This window comes from Symphodus melops (genome assembly GCF_947650265.1).
Source record: "Symphodus melops genome assembly, chromosome: 10".
In the NCBI taxonomy this organism is placed as follows: Eukaryota; Metazoa; Chordata; class Actinopteri; order Labriformes; family Labridae; genus Symphodus; species Symphodus melops.
Window position 1 is genome coordinate 12,928,408 of NC_136700.1, and position 23,850 is coordinate 12,952,257.

General features: G+C 38.0%; 1 protein-coding gene across 1 annotated transcript; it reads right to left on the bottom strand.

Annotated features, from left to right (window-relative positions):
- Positions 1-5,213: 5,213 nt before the first annotated feature.
- LOC306831018 (HHIP-like protein 1) lies at positions 5,214-23,848 on the bottom strand. Its single transcript, XM_079354835.1, has 14 exons — positions 22,623-23,848; positions 17,145-17,409; positions 15,882-16,161; positions 15,625-15,750; positions 14,936-15,079; positions 12,583-12,695; positions 12,142-12,282; positions 11,675-11,749; positions 11,188-11,314; positions 10,404-10,549; positions 9,637-9,718; positions 9,152-9,234; positions 8,549-8,929; positions 5,214-6,587 (listed from the first exon to the last, which is right to left on the bottom strand). Exons 1-14 carry the CDS (start codon positions 22,902-22,904, stop codon positions 5,902-5,904), a joined length of 2,931 nt encoding a protein of 976 aa, XP_079210961.1. The 5' UTR covers positions 22,905-23,848; the 3' UTR covers positions 5,214-5,901.
- Positions 23,849-23,850: the final 2 nt, after the last annotated feature.

The following is a 23,850-nucleotide window of genomic DNA, read 5'->3' on the forward strand; positions in this document are numbered from 1 at the left end:
AAAAAGCACAGAAAGAGCAGGCAGACAAATAATGAGGAAATCCTGACACAGCTTTTTTCCTGGCTGCATGCAGACTCACACACCGAGGCAGCAAATACTTATTTTTGCTCATTTCAAAGTTTCCTGCATCATTACGCAGGTCAGGCTTTTGCTTCTTTCTTTTCCTTTATCTCTCCCTCTAATTTTCTCTCTCTCACCTCCCCTTATTTAAAAAAAAAAAAAAAAAACAAGCCCAAAAAATAGAAGGAAAGGGTAAAATAGAGGAAAGATAGTGTGATTAACACTGAAATAAAGAGACAGTGTGAGAGAAGGAGAGCTAAATTAAGAACAAAAGACAAGACACCAGAGGGAAGTATTTGTGTATGTGTGTCTCTGTTCGTTTAAGCAGGAATACTATGTGCATGGTGGAATGCTTTGTGTATGTGAGCATCTTTACAAAAGCCCTTATAAATCTGCAGGCTGCTTAATTCAGTTTTTCTGGTTCAGTCCTCCTACTCTTTTCTCTGTCTTTTCCTTCGTTGTTTACTTTTTTGCAGATTGAACACATTGGGTTACTTCAAACACTTATTACATTGAGGAAATGAGAAAAGGATTAATTGTAAAAAAAAAAAAAAATTGCTTTGTCTTTTGCTATTCCATATGATGATAATGTGTTAAGTACACAAAAGAAGAACACTGATTTGTGTTAAATGTTTGTCTAATTGAAATGTGTATCCTTGAAAATATGTCGGAAATATCAAGCCAGCATGAATGAGTGAAGGGTGAATTACACTCACATACATCCTTAAATCTTGAAATTGGTCTGGAACCTAGAGAGATGCCAGACCACTTCCTGGGCACTGCCAAGATGCCTTGAGCAAGGCACCGAAACACAGCATCCCCCGTTTCTCCATTTCACTCTATGCTCTAACTTTAATATATTAATGTATGCCTAGTTATTTGTCTCCTGTATAAGAGCGTAGACATTCTGACAGAAATAGTCCTTCTCAAGCTGTAAACATTACACACTGCATTCAGCTTAGCTATGAAGCTCTTTGACTATAACAGAAGTATCATTATAATACCTTCAAAATACAGCATACATGTGCATCACAATGAAAATGGTGCATGTGTGTGTTGTCATCCATAAATCTACCAAGCGTTATAAATCTGACAGGTTTATAGCGCGCCCCTGTGTTGATATGTGGGACTGCAACACCGGATGGCATTAAAATATATTTCAATCAGAATGTTAATCAACAATACTATTTATGCTGACGTTTAACCCAAATACAGTATTATGATGGTTCCAAGAAGACTGCTTATAATGCTTTGCACATAACGGCATTATATTCATTCAGGCTACTTTAAAGAGGCTAACCAAGAGAGATAAACATGTTAGTGTTGGTCACTGCATCTACATCCTCTGCTGAACACATTTTGCCAATCAGCAACGGCTCATCCTCTGCCTTGGAGAAGCTTCTCAAGTTACAGTTGGGTAACAGTTTAAATTAAGGTCACAACATTCACCATTAGTTTACACATGGTATGATCAACTTTAACAACTTGGAATTAGAGGCTCAATTTCCCAACTTGACGCCAATATCGTCACCAAATGGGGGGCAAAATATATGTAAGGTCAACATACTTTTTAATTCACATATTGCACACCAACTTTCTGCTTGGATGTACTTCAACAGTAAAATGTCAATGATCTTTTTTCCCAGTTTCCTAACTAAAAGCACTTAAACACACTGAAGTCAGAAGAAAGACTTCCAAACTTGGAGACTTGGTGTCAAGGGCTTAAATAATTCCCCAAACATATGTAACAAAACCACTGCTGCTAAGCAGCTGACTTGAAACTAAATTTGGGCAGGAGGCCTTAATATTCACGCAAAGGACCCAAATTCCCAGAAAGTTGTTTGTTCATGTTTATGAACACGCAGACAACAAGCAACAAAGCAGAAATAACCTCTCACTACCTCTGAAGGTGAGATAATGAGTCAATACAGAGCGCTGCAACTCAAGGGTGTATATAAGTTTGACACACCTGGTCTAAATCAGGGCCAATCAGTCCCACACACTTGCCCCTGCTCAGAGAGACGATTACCCCAGTAAAAAACTAAAGACTCAAGTTTGAAATATTACTATGAAAATACACACAGGGACACAGAAAACAGTCCAAATTAAACTTGTAAATAATTAATAAGAGTGGATACAGAGAGAGTGAGAAACACAGAGATGCCTACATCAATATAAAAGCAAATAATGTCAAAACACTGACATAAATAAATAAAGCAATAAACTAAACAAGAACAATAACATTCTGGCCAGACATCTAAACAGTATAAAATAAATCTTACAGGGTTAAAGCTCTCCCCAGTGTTAATAAAAAATAGTTAACTAATCAAAACAACCTTCCGGTGGTTTAATTAAACACAGGATAGAACAGACGTGGCCAATTTGTCTTAAACAAAATGGCTGGGAACATAAAGAGTAACTAAATTAAAAATGCACTATTTTTTTCTAATTTATTAACTCTTTATGATGTGATGGTGTTGTAAGATCGTGAAGTCCCTGTCTCTTGTGTTCTTTGCTGGTTGTTCTTTTCTTTGTGCTTCAGGTGGCAGTGGTTGTGGCAAAGCCCTCAATAATTAACAGCACCTATAAGCCTGGTGGTCCCAATCCATAAGAGCAGGCCTCACGTCCTCATTGTAAAGGAAAGACAGCAGGAACAGACTGTCACACACGTTAGCTCCTTTTATTTTTAAATGTTTATTTCTCCACTTTAAACCTTACCTGCTCTACTTAAACTTGTGCAAGCACACTTACACCACTAACCTACTGATTGGCCTACCTGTGCAGTAGATGGCAGCATCGACTTTTCATTAAGGTTCATACTCCATTTAATGAAGAAGAAAAACAAAGGTTCAGTCTAATTCATGATAATTGGCACAGCCCTTCTCTGAGAAAGAACATGTGATAACAAATCCATATAAACCTGAAATTATCTTCATCAATACCTGAGAAATTGATCATGTCCACAAGTTTACTATGAATGACAGCTACAGTAGTTATTTTGTATTAAGCGGCAGTCCTGAAAAACATATTGTAATCATTTCGTATTAGTTATGCAAACGAACGATCTCTTTAACAGTCACAGATGAAGGGTTCTAAGCACCTTTTAACAATACAGGACTTCCTCTCTCTCGTCTGGAGCGACTCTAAATATGACTCTAATTGTTCACAGTATTTGTGAACAAAAGAAACATAGATTTTATATAAGTTGTTGTTTTATCTATGATAATCATGTATTGTATTATTTCACCAGAGAGGTAGTTAAATGCTATCATCTGTTTCAGTCCTCCTGACCTTCCTGACTGACAGTTAGCTTTTAAATAAGACACAGCTTGAAACAACAATATTTTACTGCAGGCAGTTCAGGTCAATTGTAATTCATAGGAAGACTTCAACTGACTTGCACTTAGCAGCAATACTGTATATGACAGTATGTATCTATACCGACAAAAACACCTACAGACATGATGTTTACACACACACATAAGCTGTGCATTCAATCATTCATGTCATCGTGTCTGACTGAGCTTTATGTTACACCTTGTTGCATTTATGCTTAATGTACTGTTATGCATCTTTTTCAGAGTCTGATATAAGCCTATGCATTATTTCCTTTATTTGAAATGTTTAATCTGATAGCATTATTAAATCACAGTATCATGTATCAGAGGCGTTGGCTTTTCTTTATATCTGTAATAGATAGATACTTTATTGGTCCTGAGGGAAAATGAGAGATACATATAAGATAATACAGCAATACTTTAAGATGTGTGTTGTTGCCTGTAATTTAAAAGTGGAATTCTTCAAATTGATTTGTAAATCTTGCAGGGCTACATTAAGGTGCAGAATGATGTACTGCCAGGGGTTTTCTCAGGTTACACTGATTTTAAACATTTAATCATCTTTTCTTTATGGATTTATTTATTGTATTTTATTTTTGATTATGGTCAATTTTAAAATACATTATTAAGAAATGCAGTTATCTGGCTTCCACATGGCCTCACTGTTATCAATTAAAACTATTGTCTCTGTTTTCTCTCCATTGGAACATTTAAAGAATTTTGACAAAAGTTCAGCTTGACCTTCTGACCCCCTAAACAAATTCTCTTTCAGATAGCAGGGTGATGTGGAATACCTGACATGCCAACAATGCTCGTTCTCTCAAAAGGTCCTTAATACAGGCAGACAATTTGCTCCCCCTTTTTAAGTATTTTTTTTATTACAAGTCATTTCAAAATATTAATTCATTTTCTACACTGAAATACTCACCTTGCAACAAAAAGATACATTTTATAAGTTGTTTCCATAAATTATAACCTGTTTGAAATAAGCGATTTTTATAGTAATGTTACAGAAAATAAACAAGCCCTGTAAACTTTACTATTTTGCCAGTTGTGTGTGTCGCAGAAGTATAACTATTCCAGGACCTACACTAAGCCTGATAGGAGCCAGTTAGATGGAGCTAAAGTTAGCCAGGAGGCTAGCACTACACTACTGACCAAATTTACATTTATGTAAAATCATAAGATTAAATTAGAACCTGGGAGTTCCCATTTAATCGAGCTTTCAGGGAACTATTTCTGGGGGCAGGCCTGACCAATTACATCATTACCATCATAGAGCCACATAATTACAGTGACAGCATAGTTTGTGCTGATAACTTAAAAAAGCAAACTATTGCTCTTAAGCACATTATGAAAAAAATAAAAGATAAAAAAAGATTAAAGAAGACACAAGATGTAAGTCATTTGCAGAACAACTTTATACATATGAGCACCCTGTTCCCTCAGATCTTTATATAATGCTGGGAAACATGTTTTTTACATTCATCAGAAGGAATGCCCTACATTTTATGTTAGAAACGCTTTAGTATGTTTTGTTGTTTTTGTTGTTTTTTTTTGGGGGGGGGGGGGGGTTTCAAAACAACATTGAGAAAAGCAGTGCTAAAATGATATTTTAATAAAGAAGACACTGCTGAAATGACACAATACAAAAATACAAATGTTTTCTCAAAACACAACACTATTTTAACAGGATGTGCATTGTTTTGCCTGGGACCATGGTTATATTTTATGAGTGTAAACAGAATACACACAGCCAGAACATACATAGTTAAGTTTCTCCAAGATTCACTCAGGCCATGGTAAACGTTTTTTTAAATGATTTTTTTTTCAATTAACAGTTTCAATTGCAATGTTTTTAAGATTGTTTTCTGTGTAACACATTACACATAATACTGTAAGCTAGTGGAACAAATATATAATAATAAAGCCGTTTGTCTCAGGGTCAAATTTCAACACTAGAAATGTGATCAAAATAGTCTTACAAAAGTCTTACAAGCTGATTTTCAGATAAAGCAATGACAGTAAACATCCCTTTGTCATAAAATATATACAACTTTGCAGACAGACAGGAATCTAGATTTGGAATATTTATGAAGTGAGTTTGGTGTGCCATTTAAAAACACTAAAGAAACGGATAACAATCACACAATCAAATGTATAAGTCAATCTTCACATTACTGTAGCTGCTTGAAAAAGCTTCCATGTGCACTTTCACTGAATTTAATTGTCTGTCTGTTGTATGCATTGAAACCCCTATGTACTGTATATATTCTAGACATTCTTGTAGACATTCTTTGTCATAAGCAATGGGAGAGGCTCGAACAGATGTGTATAATGAATGAAAATATTAAAAATAGTGTTTCCTCAAATGTATCCAAAGTGATAAACCTCCCATAATTAAACACTTATTCCTGTCACATTCTGTTTGTGATAATCATTCTCTTCTCATTGACTTCCTAGATTTAAAAAAAAAAAAAGAAAAAAAGTCAACTCCTTTGTGCTAGCCGCAGATCACACCTACATCTTCCCCATGTGTGCAGTTGTGTTTCCCGACTCTGGACCTCTTGCACTCTAGTAGCGATCCCTCCCCACCCTCACACTCCACATCATCCAACAGGATCCTGACGCTCCTATCTGCCTCCCCAAGTGCTGCTCTTTTCATTACTGCCAATGCAGTCGTGAATCCGAGCTGTCGACACACTACAGTACCTGCCTTGGTGTTGAATAAGTCATCACACACTGTCCCCCACTCCCCACGTATAAAGATCTCAACTCTTCCTCTATCTGATAAACCGTCAGCGCTCACCAGTCGCACAGAGCCGAGCCATAGCCTTCTTCCTCTTCCTCTCTTGTAACCCCGACCTCTATCTCTTCCTCGTGGCCTCTTAAATACCTGGTTACCATCCCCAACTCCTTTCATCTTCACTCCAATCCACAGCCTCTCCTCCTGAGATTTAGGCAGCGATGTGTTGATTGGTGGTCTCTGGGGAGACCCATTTGGTCTCTGGCTCCAATATGGCAGCCGTGCTGTGGCCTGAGGAGTGGGTTGTGGTGTGGTTACTGGTTGGGAAGTGGTACCCTGGGGGTATTGAAGGGGTTTCCCATGTCTCCTGGTTTGGGGTGTGGTGAAGATTGGGGTTTGAGCAATCTTAGAGAGGGCTGCAGTCATGATGGTTGTTCGATAACCTGAGGGAGAGACAGAATCACCCTCTTTATTTGAATATATGTAGTTTAAAATGTGATTAAATATATCTCTAAAAAACGGTTTTCTTGGCAAGTGTTAGATGCAAAGGTTTAGACAACTCAAGTATCTATATGTTAAATTTGAAGCTAAGTCGGGCAGCAGGTTAGCTTAGCGTAGCACAAAGCCTAACAGCAGGTGAAAACAAAAAATAGAAAGCTGGCTTGGGTCTTTCCAAAGGTAATAAAACTGACCTAATGGTTCTATATTTAAAATAACATGTTACAAATAAAAACCAAAGTTTTAAAGTGTCCCAAAAGTCATTAGGGCCAAGAAATATCACATCACATCACATAACTATAATAAAGCCAAAACACTTGTTTCAAGATTTTTAGAAGGAATTTGTTTCCTCTGGACAGAGCCAGGCTACCTGTCTGTATGCTAAGTTAATGCTTATGGTGTTAGCTACCGATGTTACCTGACTAATGTGTTAACTGAAATTTTTTGTTGGTATCTAATATCTTATAGACCGTTTTAAGAGTGGCATCTACACAGAAGACAAAAGCATATTTCTAAAAATGAAAACAGTTCTTTAACTCGTACACACATTTGGTCATTTGGAACTAACTTTGTTTAAAACAGCTCGGATTTTGCGAAAAAGGTCAAATAAGCAATCCTTAAGAACAGACAAGGGGAAGACATTAACACAGAGACACAAACATGAATGTCCAAACTGGAGCTGATGCAGAACCATTTATTCAAAATAAATAACACCAAAGTGCTTGACTTAAATCAAAGTAGTGCAAATACCCAAGAGAAAGACGCACCATTAATCCTGCTTTAGACTCTTGTACCAGCCAAAGAATTAAACGCAGGCAGGAAGTAAAGTTTGGGAACTAATGCCACTGCTGGCACGGCTAACTCTCCTGTACCTGAGTTTGACACAAGCTTGCACAAAAGGCTTATCCTCACCATATTTATGATTCGTACAAGCAACTCCGATTGGAGTTTGCTTTCTATCAGACTTCAGAAAGGAAGCAACTGTAGAAAAAGAAAATGTTGCTGTACAGTAATTAAAACAAAGATTCTAACAATTTGGGCACAAAAAATGGAATTCCCACAATTAATGTCTTATTTCATTCGAAGAAAATTGAGTAAATATATTGTGTTATGTGCTTTCTTTGATTTGACATTTGTAGTGCAGAGAAGTTACAAATAAAGTGCAAAATTGATTAGACACAAAAACTAAATTGCATGGATTGGCTTGCCACAAAGAAAACTTAATGTAAATTTAAAACAAGAGCATTTGAAATGATTTAAATCATTTGAATAGTTAGAGCTGTTAAAGAACATGTTTATTAATTATTTTTCAATATCTGCTTGTATTTGACTGATTATTTGTGTTTTTTTCTTCTGCACTATTTATGAAAACTTTGCATTCAAATCATTAATTTTTTCAAATTCTACTCTCATACAGACCAAGCGACCATATGTACAGTCCTCTGACTTTGATTTAGCTGCCAAACATTGTCAATTATTTCAGAATTTGTATTGTGTGATTCATCTTGAATTGTGTTATTAGTCTGGAGGTGATATGTGTAGCTAGGAAGTCCCCTAAAACAATTATCTGCTGCTTTGATTATTATGATCTCTTTAGTTTAAAAGTAGAGTCGTTGTTTCAGAGATGCCAAGTCATATTATTCACGGTAAAAGAAAATAGCGCACAATCTTTGATTTGAAGAATGTAGCTATTAGTATGTTAGCAAATTAAGCAATAATAGAGTGCAGAAGATGAAAACAGCAGGTCTAACATTTGTGGCTTTTCCCCGCACTACGTCCTGCACTGGTCTACTGGTGGGTTCAATGGTTTTTCTAACAGTTGACTCAACGGTTGTGTACTCAGATAACGTAGTGTTTTGGTAATGGGTGGAGCTGGCTGGGAAAACAGGTGCACCAGTAGGCCTACCCTTGGGTGTGGTTCTGGTGGGGGTTGCCATGCCCCCCTGGACAGTTGTTGGATTTACTGTTGTTGCTGGAGTTGTTGGTGTTGGTGTTGCTGCTTTGACAGTTGGCATTGTTGTCACTGGTCTTGGTGTATTTCTTGTTGACTGTAATGTTGTCTTTGTTGTTTCTGCTGTAGGTGCTGTTGTTGTTGGTGTCTTTCTTGCTGCTTTTGTTGTTGATGCTGTTGTTGGTGGTGGGACTAACGTTTTTTGTATTGTTTTTCTTGTTGGCATTGGCGGTTTTATTATTTTTATGGATGTTGATTTTCTCTTTGGGGTTGTTTTTGTTGTTGTGGTTGTTCTGGGTACAGGTGTGGTGGTCGGTTTCTTGTTGATAGTAAACTCTGAAAATAAACAGAACAAATAAAAGGTTATGAGAAGTGTAAAAAATAACCTGTACATATATCTCTATACTGTTTAACTTAACTCAATTTTGCAGAGTGATCAAAAAGTTTGAACAATAATGATAATCAATACACATTATTGTTTGCTAACGGTGAGCAGAAAACGCTCCAAAAAGGTTTTGTTACAAAATGGCTAAAAGGGAAGCTGAAGACTTTCGTCACCTTCTTTTGGGTAGAAATGAATCAGTTTTCCCTTTACTTGAACAGGCGAAGGCTTGATGCTGCATTTTCCTGGTGGCGCTCGCCTGCAAAGTTAGGAAAGCACATGCATGATGCAATACTTTAGATCTTTATGGAGATCTTCTGAAAACACTTTGTGTCTTTTCCTGGCTGGACGGGTACATTGGTAACAATATCACCTGTATTCTCTGGGTCCTAATAGAACAACACTGAGCTGTCATTTTATCTTGTTTGTTCTTTGAGAAGGCTCTGGTTGAAATCATTGCTCTGTGTTGTTTAAATTCAGTATCTTGATCTTTTCAAATCCTGGGCACTGTTCTTCAAAAACACTCTGAATACTCTGAAGAGTGACTTGTAAACATTTTGGTTTATGTGATGTGCTCCTACAAGATGGCCAATAAATATAATAATCATGAAAATAATGAATGATGAAAGTCAAGGTGTGCTTGACTTAAAAAACGTGCTACCTTGAAGGGTCCACTATCTTATAAATGATTCCCGCTCTGGCTGTGGAACTCGCCTTTCCAGTGGCTAAAAAGTAAAGTTCACCTGCAGAGATGGACAGAGGGAAGGGAGAGAGTGTGAGACAGACAGCAATATATGGAGGGTAATGGCCAAAAAATACACATTTATGAAACAGAGAGAAGAAAGAGGGGAAAGATGAACTGAAGGTAGAAAATGCAAAAGGAAGCTGGTATTTACAAATTTGGAATTGGGAGAGATCAAGTAAGTTAAAAAGAGAGTGCCAGAAATAAAGCAAAACAGGAAATAGGAGAGAGCACACATAACAAGTTACAAAAGGTGTTTATACAGCAACAGGATTTGGACTTTGCTTGAACTTTTCATCTTAAATCTTCTCCAAGACACTTTCAGAGTAAAAGAAAAGGATTATTTAAGGCCAGCACAGCATGTGTGCTACACTCTTCCTGATAAATCAGCAGCCTCTATAATTTAATCCAGATTTAGAGCCAAGCCGTTAACTCCTTGGAAATAGGAACAGTTAAGATGTAATTTAATACGATCAACAAGTTCAAAATATAAAAAGACAATAACAAAACTTTTACACATAACTTACTTTTTTAAAACAGTGCTGAATCACCTATTTATGTTTTACCTTCAAAATGCATGTTATATGTAGGTTAGATGTCAGCTTCCTTTGCTGCTTTTACTTGTTATTGTTGAAATCACATCCAACATGAAAGTTAATTTACACAAGCACAGGCACTGCTCTTACCTGCTTCATCCTCAGCAAAAGAGATAATGTATTTATAGTGACTATTGATGAGTTTGGGGAACCTGCAGGTCTGGTCTCTTCCCATGCAGATCTCATTGTACTGCCATTCCCCGGTGGTTTTACTCTCCTTCAGAGACATCAGACGCCTAAAAAGAACCAAACAACACAAAAGCGCACATTTTCTTACCCTGTAAATATTTCCACTTACATGCATTCTTACTATAATAATGAAATCAGGCCATATTGAAATTGAACACTCCTTATTGAAAATGTTACTCCTGCTGCCTTTACAGTTTTTCTGGATGTGCCAGTTTCATTCTTATTTGATTAAAAAAGAATATTTAGCTAAACATCTAAATTGAAAGACAAATATAGAACTGTGTCTTATTTAGGGTCAATATCTGGCGAGACCCAAATTGAAGAAAGACCCTGCACTTTTCACCTAGTAAAAGAAATGGTAAAATGATAAATGGACTTGAGCTTGTATAACCCTCCCCATCCCCCCCCCCCCCCCCCCCCCCCCCCCCCAAAAAAAAAGAAAAAGAAAGAAAAAGCACTCTAAAGGCCCTCACACACAAAGCAGAAGGCAGATAATTAATGACAACAAAGGCTGACTGTGGTGTCGCCTCACAACGCCTTTGTCTTGGCAGAAAAAGATGCATTTGAACATACTGAAAAGACTACAGATGATGGCCAACCACCACGTACGTTCTGACAATCTCCTTGTAATGACAGGAGCCCATCAAAATGATGGGCTTTGTTACCTTAAACTAAAATCACATACCCACTCATGAAATCCCCAAAGATGTAGAGTCCATTGAGGTTGGGCATCTGGCAGCCTCTGTAGATGTATCCTCCTGTCACTGACTTGCCCAACTTGTGAGGGTAGGCAAAGATGGGCAGGATGTCATCTAGACAGAGCACAATGAGTTTGTTTTACACTGTTTTCTGTCCCCATAACAAAAACACAATACTATAACCGCATACTGTTCAATGAAGGTGAAGAATGAGGAATGTGAATAAGGGTTATATGAAAGGACGTCTTAACCCCCAGATTTGACTATGAAATAACATATAGAAATGACTGTGCACATGCTCTCACACAATGATACCACACGTATTTTAATATTGTAATATCTGACGTAGAATTGTGAATGAAAAAAAAATGGAGAGTCAAACAATATTTGTCACAGCTCCTCTCACTGTGCTGTGTAAATATTTCACTTCTGGACTCTTAAGTGAGTGAAAGCACCCTTGAAGAGTGGCCTCACCTAGTGAGGAGTTCTGACACAATTTGCGATCATAGCAGCTGAAGCCTTCTTTGGCCCTCCATCCATAGTTGCCTCCTATAAATGTGAATAGACAAAGTCAGGGTTACTCCACAGTCAAATAGCATCAATTCTTTCTGAATGGAACTGTTTCAAAATGCAGTAAATAGAAATATTTTCCGGACTATAAACAGAGATGTAGATTTGCTCTACAAGCCTTAATTGGATGTTTATTTCATGCTTTTTGGGGTGTTTCTATAATCAGATCCCTTTCAACCTAATTGTTAGGGAGATTAAACTATAGTGTGTGACTCAGCGCCTGTGTGGTCTTTTAAATTTTACTGTATATGACGTGTGGATGAGACAACAACTGCAGCTCATTTCAAAGGATTTTTTTAGGATGCATTAAAAAAAAATCTTGAACACTGTGAGTGATAACAATGCATAATATATGCTTAAAGCCATCAAACCTTTATAAATGATGTCCACCTCTTCATATTTGTTCTGGCCCACGTCACCACACAGCATTCGGCCTCTGCCTTGGCCTGTAGCGGGGTCACCACGGTCAATGGAGCAGCGCCACATGTTTCGAACTCCATAGGCATAAATCTCTGCAAAGAAAGGAAGAGAGAAAATTTAAACCCGACACAGCACGCCTGCCTGACTGTTTACAAGAGCCAAAGCCACATTTCTGGAAAGATAGAATAATTACTGTGCTTTGTTTTCATCAGTAAGAGAATAGAAGAGAGAAGAGCAAAAGCAATAGTTTGCAATCTCTTATGTTCCATCAATTAAAACAAAGTCAGGATTAAAATTTCCAATTTCTGCGGTTGGTCTTATCTTTTGAATGAATCCCAACAATTACTACACAAAGTAATTTTATACTTGTAGAACATCTTTAATGGACTGACCTGGTCTTGTGTTCATGTCCTCCACGAACGGGTTGTCGGGGGGAATGCTGTAAGGGGTGCTCTCATCATTTTCTTCAATGTCAACACGCAGCACCTTGCCAAGCAGCGTTGACCTATTTGACAAGGATGTTTAGTTATTTTTCTTTCCAAGAGATGTTTCACCTTTTCATACTGCAAAGACTCTGGCCTGACAAACATGAGATTTGTCCCCCCCATTGGCTGCTGCTTTTCACAAATATATTGGCACGAATCAATCTTACTTCATGTCTTCAGGAGGGGTGTAAAGTAAAAATAGACAATTATATTGATTATTGTTGTAACAGTTTGGCATTAATTTCACTCACTGATCATATACAGTCGAGCTGTATAGGCAACTAAAAAAAATTCTTCTTACCATCTTTGTATTTGTACCTGCAACTTTGTTCTCAAACCTTGCAATCATCTGCTCAATTCTATTTTCATTTACTTATCTTCTGTAGAATCAGCCTGCAACTTAAAGTTATAAATATCCACTCATCTCCCTTCAATGTTTTCCTTTTGATTCCTACTACCTACTCCACCTTCTTCTGTGTTCAACGTTCCTCCCCCCCTTTCCACCTCTCTCCTCCCTATGCCCTTTCCGCTCTCTCCTTATTATACCCAATTTCCACTCTTCCCAATCCCACCTTTCACTCTCGCCCCTCTACACACCAGTGTGTGGCGGCCCACAGTGTGCACTGTCAATATTAGACTTGGCAGGGTGTTTCCTCACTCATTCCCAGAACGGCTAATACAGCAAGTCAACAAAACCACTCAGAGAAAGCTATAGACTACAACTCACTCTGTCTGAATACAAGGTGCCAGCATTTTTTGCTTTTGTAAATAAACAGCTCAGTTTTACTACAGCCTCTCTGCAGACTTAGAAGATGACAAGAGTAAATTTTATTTTGATATTTATATCACAGACACATGTATTTTGGTCTGTTAACAACTTCCAAGTATTTGTCCAGTCTTTGCTTAACTGTGTGTGTGTCATCCTGAGAATGTTTTGCATTATAAAATGCAAATGACTCATAAGACTTGCATTCAACCCTTTGGCTATATGTAGCATTTCAGAGACTGAGTTGATCAAAAGAGAATGAATAGTGACAGCTGCTCTATAGGTGATTATTGTTACAGTGACAAATCATAGCATCAATATATTTTTTTAAGAACACAAATACAAATAAAAAACACATTGCCTTGAGACGCATCAATATCCAATGGAAATCTGATTAGTTAGATAATATAACTGTCTTATGGTGTAAGAGTGAGTAATGTCTATTAATGATGGTGGTTTAAAAAAAGGGCAAATAATGCCCTGAAGTCCCTTTTAATGAATCCCCCCTTTTATAAACTGTGTTTGCACTGCTCCTGGCATAAACACACTATGCCACCTCTTGTTAACTTTAAAACTTCATTACTCTCCTGCTCAGTTTGTTATTGAATTTTAAAAGACTCCAGACTGAGAAGAGCAGGCCCTCTGTGGCTGCTTAATCCAGCTTTAAACTTGGAAACGATACCTGTCAAAAGCCCATGAATGTGTGCAGCTCAAGATATGCAGGGACGTTTCTATCACTCCTAATCACAGTTAATTTTTATTCTACTTCTGCAATAATCTTACATAGTTAAAGTTAATGTAAGTTCACAGGGCCCATCAAATGGTGTTCAACACTTCTCATTTCAAAGTAGACATTAAATGAAGTCTTCTCTTTAAACTTCAAAATTGCAATTTTCTAAAATTGCTCTACAGGGCCTGGCATGTCTCAAAAATAAAAAGTTTATGATGATTGGTGTTGTCAGATGACTAATTTACATTATATGAGCAGATTCTCAGGCAGGAAGATCTTCAGTTTATGTGAAATTCACGTGTAACCTTCACTTAAAGAGCAATAATTTGTCAGATGTGATTGAGAAACCTGTAAGTCTTTACAGTGTTGAAATGTGACTTCACCTTAACTTTTATTCCTTTTCATTTGACTCAATTAAACACTAGTTTTAGTGTTTAACCATACTTTTTGAAGTCAAGGTAACTTCTATAATTTTACAAGAAAGGCACGTTTCAATTGAACAACCTCCAAAGGCAAGCACTTATTTTAAATTACATATCATGCCCAGGTTTTGCAAGGCACTGGAATATTTTAAATGATTATGTGCCAATCTTTAACCCAGACTCACGTCATAACTCAACTGTTTATCTTCAGGTTGTCTGTGGTAACAAGAACACAGTTCCACAGCAGGAGCTTTTGTTTCTTTATTTGTAAGGTGTTAGAAAATACTTAAATCAACATGATGATGCGGCTCTTTCAGGCACACTTTGATAAATCATACTGACTTGTTTTGTGCATTGCCAAACTTTCCAAATGGGTCCCCAGCTCGGCCACCATCACCAATGAAGATGTACAGATACCCGTCATGGCCAAAAAGAAGTTGTCCTCCGTTGTGATTGGATGCCGGCTCTGCCACTTCAAGAACAGTTCTAAAAGCAACCAAGATGTACGTTTAGGTTAACGTCTTACATAACTTATATCAAACACTCAAGCATGTGTAACCTGAGGGCTCTATACGTGGTCGATAGATCACTCTTGGACTTAGACTTTCTGTGTTGTCATTCAGACTTGAACTTTACAGTGCAGATAACGACATTTCGTGAACGTGTGGAAGAAACAGCAGCTGTTCTCTTTCATTCAATAACTTCATGAGACTTCCTAATCACATGTCAAAGCGCTAACCTATCAGAGGCAAGGAGGAGTTGTGCTTGAAGTTGTGTGAAAAAAAACACACAGGTAGACTCAAGAAATAAAGTTTAAAATGTGTGTCAGATAATTAATGCACAAATATTGAACGAATTTGTATAACATATAAATGTTGTGAAATGGATTTTTGCAAACTGTACACACTGATGGATGCAACAGAGACCGGCGCCTACATGTATAACTCAACATACAAAACATGCTCCTTAACTGACCTTCAAGTATTATTTCTGTATTTAACATGTTTCTCGGATGACTGTGAACACCTCACCTCTCAGAGGAGTGGTCCAGTTGGTTGTCGTCATGTGGTAACAGTGTGAACTCACTGATACGTATCCTTTCCTCTTTCTTTACAGACACAGAGTAGTATACATAGGCCTTTCTGACCACTGTGAACCTAAACAGAGGGTAAAGGCAAACTTAACACAAAGACACTGTGATATTTCCACTAAGAAAGATGTAAAACATGACCTTGAGTCTCTTATCATCACTTAAAACGAATAACTATTATTATTCAGAGAGTAAAACCTCGGATGTAGGGCTATGCAGAGGAATCCTCTCTCATCTCCAGCCCACGGTGACGTGAGCACCGCTCGAGTGAGGTTGAGGAAAGGACGGTCTATCCTGGAACCGTTAGCCAGATACACCCAAACGTAACCCAGCTGCTCGGCCACAAAGAAGCGATGAGTTCCATCATCTGCGTGGATCATGGCCACAGGGTTCCGGAGCCCATTTGCAACCTCCTGCAAACATAACTCAAGACATCCTTTTGGATCTTCACTCACAAAGCCAAGGTTAGCATTTAGGTCTATAAAGAGAGAAAAGGACACAAGAGATGAGCGAGACAGCCAGAAGTACATGAATAGGTATGATGCATCATTTTAAAGACAATTGTAAAATCCAAAAGGAATGTGTTTGGCAGATTTTTAACATTTTCTGGGTTTTTTTTCTAATGACAACAAACTACTACTAGACCATCTTTTCTAGAAAAATACATTTGTATTAAGTCATCTTAGAAAACTTACTAACACTAAATCTGCTTTGGAGTAGCACCTTACTTCTCCAGCTATACTGTCACACACGAAAATGGTTGTGTATTTGATGTCACGATTAAATCTCCAGGAATTTTCACATCATCCTGCTTGTCCTTGTTTTGGACCATTTGTTTTTAAAATAATCACAGCTAATGATTCAACTCCAAAACTAAAGCAACTTGCACTTTAATTTAATATCTCAATCAATAGGGGCATGGTCACTAACACTGGCTAATTATTACCCTTTGTTCATTTATATCCAATGCAAGGGAAAGGTATTCATTGTGTTGGCAATTCAAGTTGGAATCTTTGCGTGGAGTATAACCAAACATTAAAGAAAAGCTGCGCCAAATGCAAAAGTCCAAAATCAAAAAGAGCATTAGGAATTGCATATTTTGCATCAGCAGCCAATGATCATTTACTAACAGTTAAACAGGTGTGACATAGTGTGTGATATATACCATGAACAATTTGCTTTGCTGCATAAAAAGCCAGCCAAAAATGATGCTTTCAACAAACAGCAAACCCAGTGTGCCTATTGAGGAGTGGCAAAGCCTGGCTATAAATCATAATTAGACTTGGTAGTTTTTGCAAGTTAAATGTGTCCTATTTTACTTGCCTTTAAAACCTGTGTGTTCATGTCGGAAGTTTATGTAAGTTGTTCAGGAGTAATAAAGATGAGTTGTTTTCCTCCCTCTTTGATCAAATGAGTTTTCATTCATGTGGGTTTCTTTGCATGTGCATGTGCACTCGTTACCTGTATTGGTCAGTACATTAGGATAGCAGTACTGTTTGTCCTTCAGCTCCAGAAAGTCACAGAACCTCCTGCTGTCTTCTTCTATATTTGCAGTCAGGTTTGCAAACTGCTGCGGGCTCCCAAAGTCCTCCAGGAGGAGACTGAGTGTGTAGCGACACCGGTTCCAATACTGGGAGCAGTAATCAGGACACAGTCCAGGCAGCATCCGCATGGGTGTGTTAGCATCTTCAGCGTCATACAGGTGGGCAGAGTATGGGGAACACTCCTGCAAATAGATACATATCCTATTCCATCTGTGTACTTGAAGGATATGTCTGGTTTCATATGGATCTTTAACCCTCTTTTTAAAGCTGATTTGAAGAACACAGGATGTGTACACATCAGTATAGGATTTGCGGACTTATTTTATCTCACCGCCTAACTATGACTGGTCAGGCCTGGGTCACAGAATGTCTGCGAGCAGCCTGGTAAAAATGGATCCCAGAAAGGTCCAGTCAGTTATTAAGTCACAACCACACTGTCCACACCCAGGATGACAAGCTGCAGGGACAGAAAAAACAAGACACCCAAACCAACGCGTGGTCGACTGGTGCTCCTTTACTCAGTGCCAGATTAACTTTACCGAACATCACCAGGAAACAAAAACGCAAATAATTAAAATATCACTTATTTACTCACAAAATCTATATTACATTTAATCTATTGTCGATTATAGTGAGTTTTTTTTTCTTTATAGAAGAAAAAACTTTTGTTAACCTTTGCTCTCTAAATAAAGGTTTTGAGCAAAAACTGACCACAAGCAGAAAATAAGTTAAATTACTCAACACACACATCAAACAACTTAGACGCTTATAGTTCACAGAATTGCAAGCCATGAAACCTTATGTGCCATTGTCTCAAAAATACCTAGGGACGGGTAAATGTGTTTCAACGTTTTGTTCGAATTCTAAAAAGCTTATATTATACAGTAAGTGAAAACAGGCCCTACACAAAAACACAGATATGATAGAAAGTTCAAACAAAACTATCTAAAGTTACAAACTTAACTTTTACATTTTTATAGTTAAACTCTGTCTAACAATGCATTTGTGTACATGCCACATTCAAACAGCTGCATACACAACAACATTTATAGTTACTGTATGTTTATAAAGAAAAAATGTAGCAATGAGTGTTTGTCGTAGACGGCAAATATTAATATACAAAGCGTGAGTGACGACAACTGTCTATTAGTACTGGGGTTTCTAGGCTCATCGGCAGCAGCCACCATGCTGGAAATCCTGTCTCAACCTAACTCTCAGTCAACCTAAGGCTTAGAGCCAGAGCTGAGGCGGGTTTAAGCCTCTCAATGAACTGTTACATCGAACCCATCTGTCAATCATGTCAGTTATGGATGACACGTTTCGTTCTTGAAAATCAAAACAGAGCCATTTAAGAACACTGTGGTTGTCTGTGCTTACTACAAGGACTATTTTCTTTTAAATAATATCAATAGCCTACACCAGGGGTGGCAACCAGCAGCTTTCAAGCCGCATGCGAGTCTTTGCCCATTCTCATGCAGCTCCTTTGTTCATATCGAATTGTGTTCTTTTTTGGTGTTTGTGCCCGTTCACACCAGTAATTCACATGTACTAAGTTCGCGCTGCGGTCCGTCAGTGTCCGTGCAACTGTACATTAAGATTTAACACTTCAGTGTTCAATTTTATATATTCGGGAAACAGTTGTACAGTGTGAGCCGGGCTTTAGATGATCATTTTATTGAAATGTATTTTCATGGAAATCCTTGACAATATAACTTCAATAACATTCATGGCAAAAAAAAGTCTCGAACTTGTTTGAGACCTCAGCAATTTCCCTGGAATCCGTGAACAATCGGTTAAACACTGTTCAGAGAAAACATTGTTTGGGCTGTTAAGTTTCAGGCTTTTAAAATTGTTCTCGTCACGCAACTTCAGATGTGTTACCTCGAAGGAACCCTTAAACGAGAGCATAGGTTGTAACAGTGACTCTTTGTTCAGTGACATGAAAGTAAAAGTGCGTTGTTGGAAAGAGATCAGAGACTTGTTGAACCTCTTTAGTTGAAAACACAAGACGTTTTCAAGTTGAGCTGCCATTGACGAAGGCACTTCCTGAAGCAAACGGGGATTCAGAGCAGATGGAAGACTCACTAAAAAGATTTATAACAGTTTGATTTAGAAGTTTTTATCTGACTTTGAAACAAACTTCAATTAACACTGATGTCTCTTTATGATCAACAAAAGACAACTGAGACTGAGTTGACTATCAGCGTTCTGTCCAAACAGCCTTGGTTACATTTTTGATGTGAAAAAACATCATGGCGTGGAAAAAGTTGTTTTCATCTGATAACTCTACTACGGTATGTTTGGAACATTATCAGCATTGATATAAGATGTATTGTTTTATCCAGGGCGACAGAGTGAAAGCTCCTCATAGTAGCGTTTCACACAAATTGCATATTCTGGAAGTACGTTCAAGGGGAAAGTAAATAGTGCATCATTGTTTGGCCAACCTTGGTCTTCAGCGTCTATCGTAAAATAAGAATATATTATATTCTGAGATACTCTTTTTTCGGCGCCTGCTATGATAGGTTAGGATAAATACATGTAACTGCTAACAGCTGTTCCCTGACAATGCAGCCACTTCAAACTGCTATAATTTGGTGTTTGTGCTCAACAGTTCAGACTAGAATAAAAATTAAACTTCAGCTGGATATGAAAGTTGTTTTGTTTTTTTTCCCCATGTGCTGTGTCTTCCTTACTTCGTGTGCTGTACAGTAAGGCCCACATGCTGTTTTAATATGTAACAGAGAGAAGAAGAGTTATGGCAAGCAGATGGATGTCAAACGTGTTAATCTGAAACTTGACTTGAACCCAGAGTAGAAGACTAAAAAAGAGAAAGAGATGAAGCTTCATGAAACATTTTCCTTGCTGCAGACCTCATCTTAAACAGCTCATGGTGCCCCTTTAACCCAATAGAGCAGTGTGCTTCCAGAGGGCAACTTTGAACTGAAGTATAGATTGTGTGTACTTTATACCTGGGATTATTCTGTAATTAAGCTGCACCATAGAAGTTAATTAACTCAATAATTCTTCCCACTGTGTGCGTTTTGTTTGTGTTCATTAAACTTTATTTAGTTTGACTTCTTTTTTTAGATCCCATTAGGCCCCTCTCGCTTCTCTTCTTCTATCTCTTCTGCAGAAACACGATATATCCTGTACCCCAAGCCAGAAGAGGAAATGGTTGTTTGTTTAGTCGGTTGAGCTGTGGGACGATAACAATCTCCCTCCTGTCTCCCTGACACACAGCTCTTCACACTCTGTCTGTCTTTCTCTCCCTCCATCAGCCTGTCTCTCTTTGTTTCTCTTTTCACTGTCTCCTTGATATCGATGCCAGGAAGCCTCTGCAGTGCAGCTTGAACAGAGGCCCACATTGTGGAAGGTTTACCCAGGATCAGAACCCTGCCGATGGGGTAACATGAGTGTCTCCAGGGTATCTTTGGTTTAAAAAAAACATTACTTCCATTTACCTGCAAGTTAACGTTTGACATAAATAAAAAAGTGTGCCTGAAAATAAAAAATAATCCTGAAAAATATTAACAATTCCAAGCAAGTAATTTAAATTAGCTCATTGCTTTAAAGCATGTCCGCATGTAATCTTATGTAGAAAGCCCTTTCTAAGCTTTATATATTTACTTTGTTTTGAACTCCAGATCCAACTATACACTAAACTAAACTGTTGTAAATCGTACGTGCGCTGCTGCACTGTCATTACTCTCAGGATGCAGCCTGCTCTGCTTGGAAAGAACCACAGCGGCCTATAATTACCATAATGATGTAAACCTATATTTTACAAGTCAGTGGATTTGTCAGTGTCTTAAGATAGTTTTGTGATGCATTCAAGTGTAATAAAGACTTGCAATAACGTCTTTCAACTTATTTGCAGTACAAAGATGAAAATGCTCAAATTTGTTTTGGCTTCTGCTACAAGATCGTTATCCAAAGGTTTAAGAGCCAGGACAAAATTGTGCTACACCTCACTTAAATACTGCACATGGTTAGTGTCAGCGCTTAATTATGCAATCAGTATGTGGGACCGGCCTCAAATCTCATTCTGCCAGTGGTTGAGAGTTTGGTTACGCCTAAGATTAGCCAGCTCTAAAAGTACAACAAAAAGCAGTAACACTGAAATAGAAATGCTCATTAAAAGGAAATAACCATTAAATGTGTTACCCCATTTAAACAGATTTTAAAACGCTTTGTCAGGCTTATTCAGTATCAGTTGTTGCATTCAAAGGACAGTAAAAACAAGCAAATGCAATTTTAAACAGTTTACTTGTGAGCTTTTCTTTTTACTTTTTTAACTAACTAATTCTTTATGCTGACCATTTTTCAGCTGTCATTGATATGTCTGTAGTATCAAAAGTTAATGTAGTTTTCCTGTTTATAACTGTGGGTAATCACTTAATGAAACATCAAATGTTTTTTCATGGATATAACAAAAAAATAAATAAAAAAATAGGACACTAAATGTGCTGTCAAGTTTTGTTTTTCATTCAAACTCATTTCCCTTCAGGGTCTGTAGTCCAGTTTACTCATGACTCAGTATGTGTGTGTCTAGAAGTTAAAAAAACAAAGCTTCTTGGAATCTGGAAAACACAAAACAATGTTGGCTCATACAGATTGCATTAAAAAAAAACAATTGTATAAGACAAGCGGCCTTCTTTGAAGACATTTTGTTACCCGGTTTACAGTTAAATTTTTCTATAAATGCTTTTATGAAATGGTCATTTTTTTTATTCAAGACCACAGTCACTGCAGTTTATTATTGTCCATGATTAGCTTTACAAAGCCCAATTACAGGCTCACCCATCAAATCACACAGGTCCACTAGAGTAAACCTGCGGTTCAGCTCTCCAAGCATGAGTAAATGCTGTCTAACAGATGTCAACACCCCCACATAGCCATTTAACCACTGGTTTTGTTGGTTAGTGCTCTTTGGAGAGATCAGCTTTCACTGACAAAACAAACCACAACTCACTAGGAGTGAGACTGAGAATTGTACCCTCAGATTGGGGCACTCTAAAATGTAAATGTAATCATTATTTGCTGACAAAATAAACTTAAGAGAAAAAAACATGGTCCAAGTTATGAAAGTCGGTAAACGCTTCGTCAGCCACATGTACATATTTTATTCCTAACATGTTTGGAACAACTAAAGCTGTGACTGCATCCCTCATTGAAAAAGTGTCATGCATATTTCCCCTGAAGGAAATCATCCATTGCTTATTTCTTTACTAACTTTAGCGGGTCATAGGTGCTCGTTTTCTGTGCAATGGTATATAATTGCAATAGACATACAATTTTATTTCTTTGATATTTGGAGTTTAAAGACGAAGAGGCTTTGGACACATAATCAGACATCACAGTAATGATGAGAATAATAGAATGTTTGTCTTACTTGGCAGAGGATGCTGCGTAAGTACTTGCCACAGGTCATGAAGCCTGAATGGTCAAAGTTTGCCATGATGTTGTAAAATCTGGCTGATATTTCCTCATCTTTCTCCAGATCACAACATCCAAACTTTGTATATTCCTTACAGAAGACCAGCGGCTGTCGGGGCTCAAACGGAGGCTTGTAGTCCAAACACTGCGGGTGACAGCACCCCCGCCAGGTCTGGAGGAGCAGCAGCAGCACGAGGGGAAGGAGTTGAGGGAAGTGATCACAGGTCACTAGGGTCATGGCGTCTGCCTTATGGTTCTGGATATTTTTGCTCTGTATCCAATAATGCAAATGTCAATGGGATCAGTTTCAGAATTTAAACTGTGCTCTGGAGAAAAGTGTTGTAGTTTTGAATACCCTCATTGGCTCAAATGGAACCGTGTGTGTGTGTGTTGAGAAATGTGAAAGTGTGTGTCAAACAGGCTGACCCAGCATCACACCTGTCTGCAAGTTAGTTGAAGATCTACAAAGCTCTTAGAATTGCTCTGGTTTGATTTTTTCTATACTTGCATTTCAAACTGCTCTTATGAAGTGTGTTAATGAGGTCAAATAAGGTCTGACTGATCTTTATCTAGTGAATTCTCTTGATAGTGGTGAGATATGAAGTGCAGCTGTCACCGTGGTGTGTAGAGAAGTCAGAACCAATGTCCCAAAGTCCTGTTATGAAGAGAGGTTCAGTCACTTCACATGGCAAAAACGTCACAAGTTGTTGAAAGAGAAACAATTTCTGAAGCTTGCGGTTGCTGTAACTTGATGTCCATCACATGATAAGATCTCCAAAATAAGTTCTCAGCTAGAAACGTATTCTTTAAAAAAGCAGTCCCATTGTTAAGAGATAATCCAGATTCTTAGAAAGACAAATGAAATCCTTGAGAACTTGAGAAATAGAAGACCCTCCACTTGCTGAAGTTTCTGCAAAATTTTTACTTCCAGTTTGAAGTCAGTGGCAGAGCGGTGTTTGCTCTGGACATGTGCTCACTTGCTGCAGCAGACACTAGCCATACATGCAGACCGCAGGAGAGAGTGAGAGAGAGAGGTTCTTTCATTCAGACGCAGAGCCACGCTGCAGCCTCGACTTAGATCCCTCCCATCCTCCTTGCTTCTTTCCTCCCACTCCTCTCTCCTCCTGTCTTCCTTGTCATTTGCTCTTTGACTCTCCCACAGAGACGCATGCATTCTTTCCCAA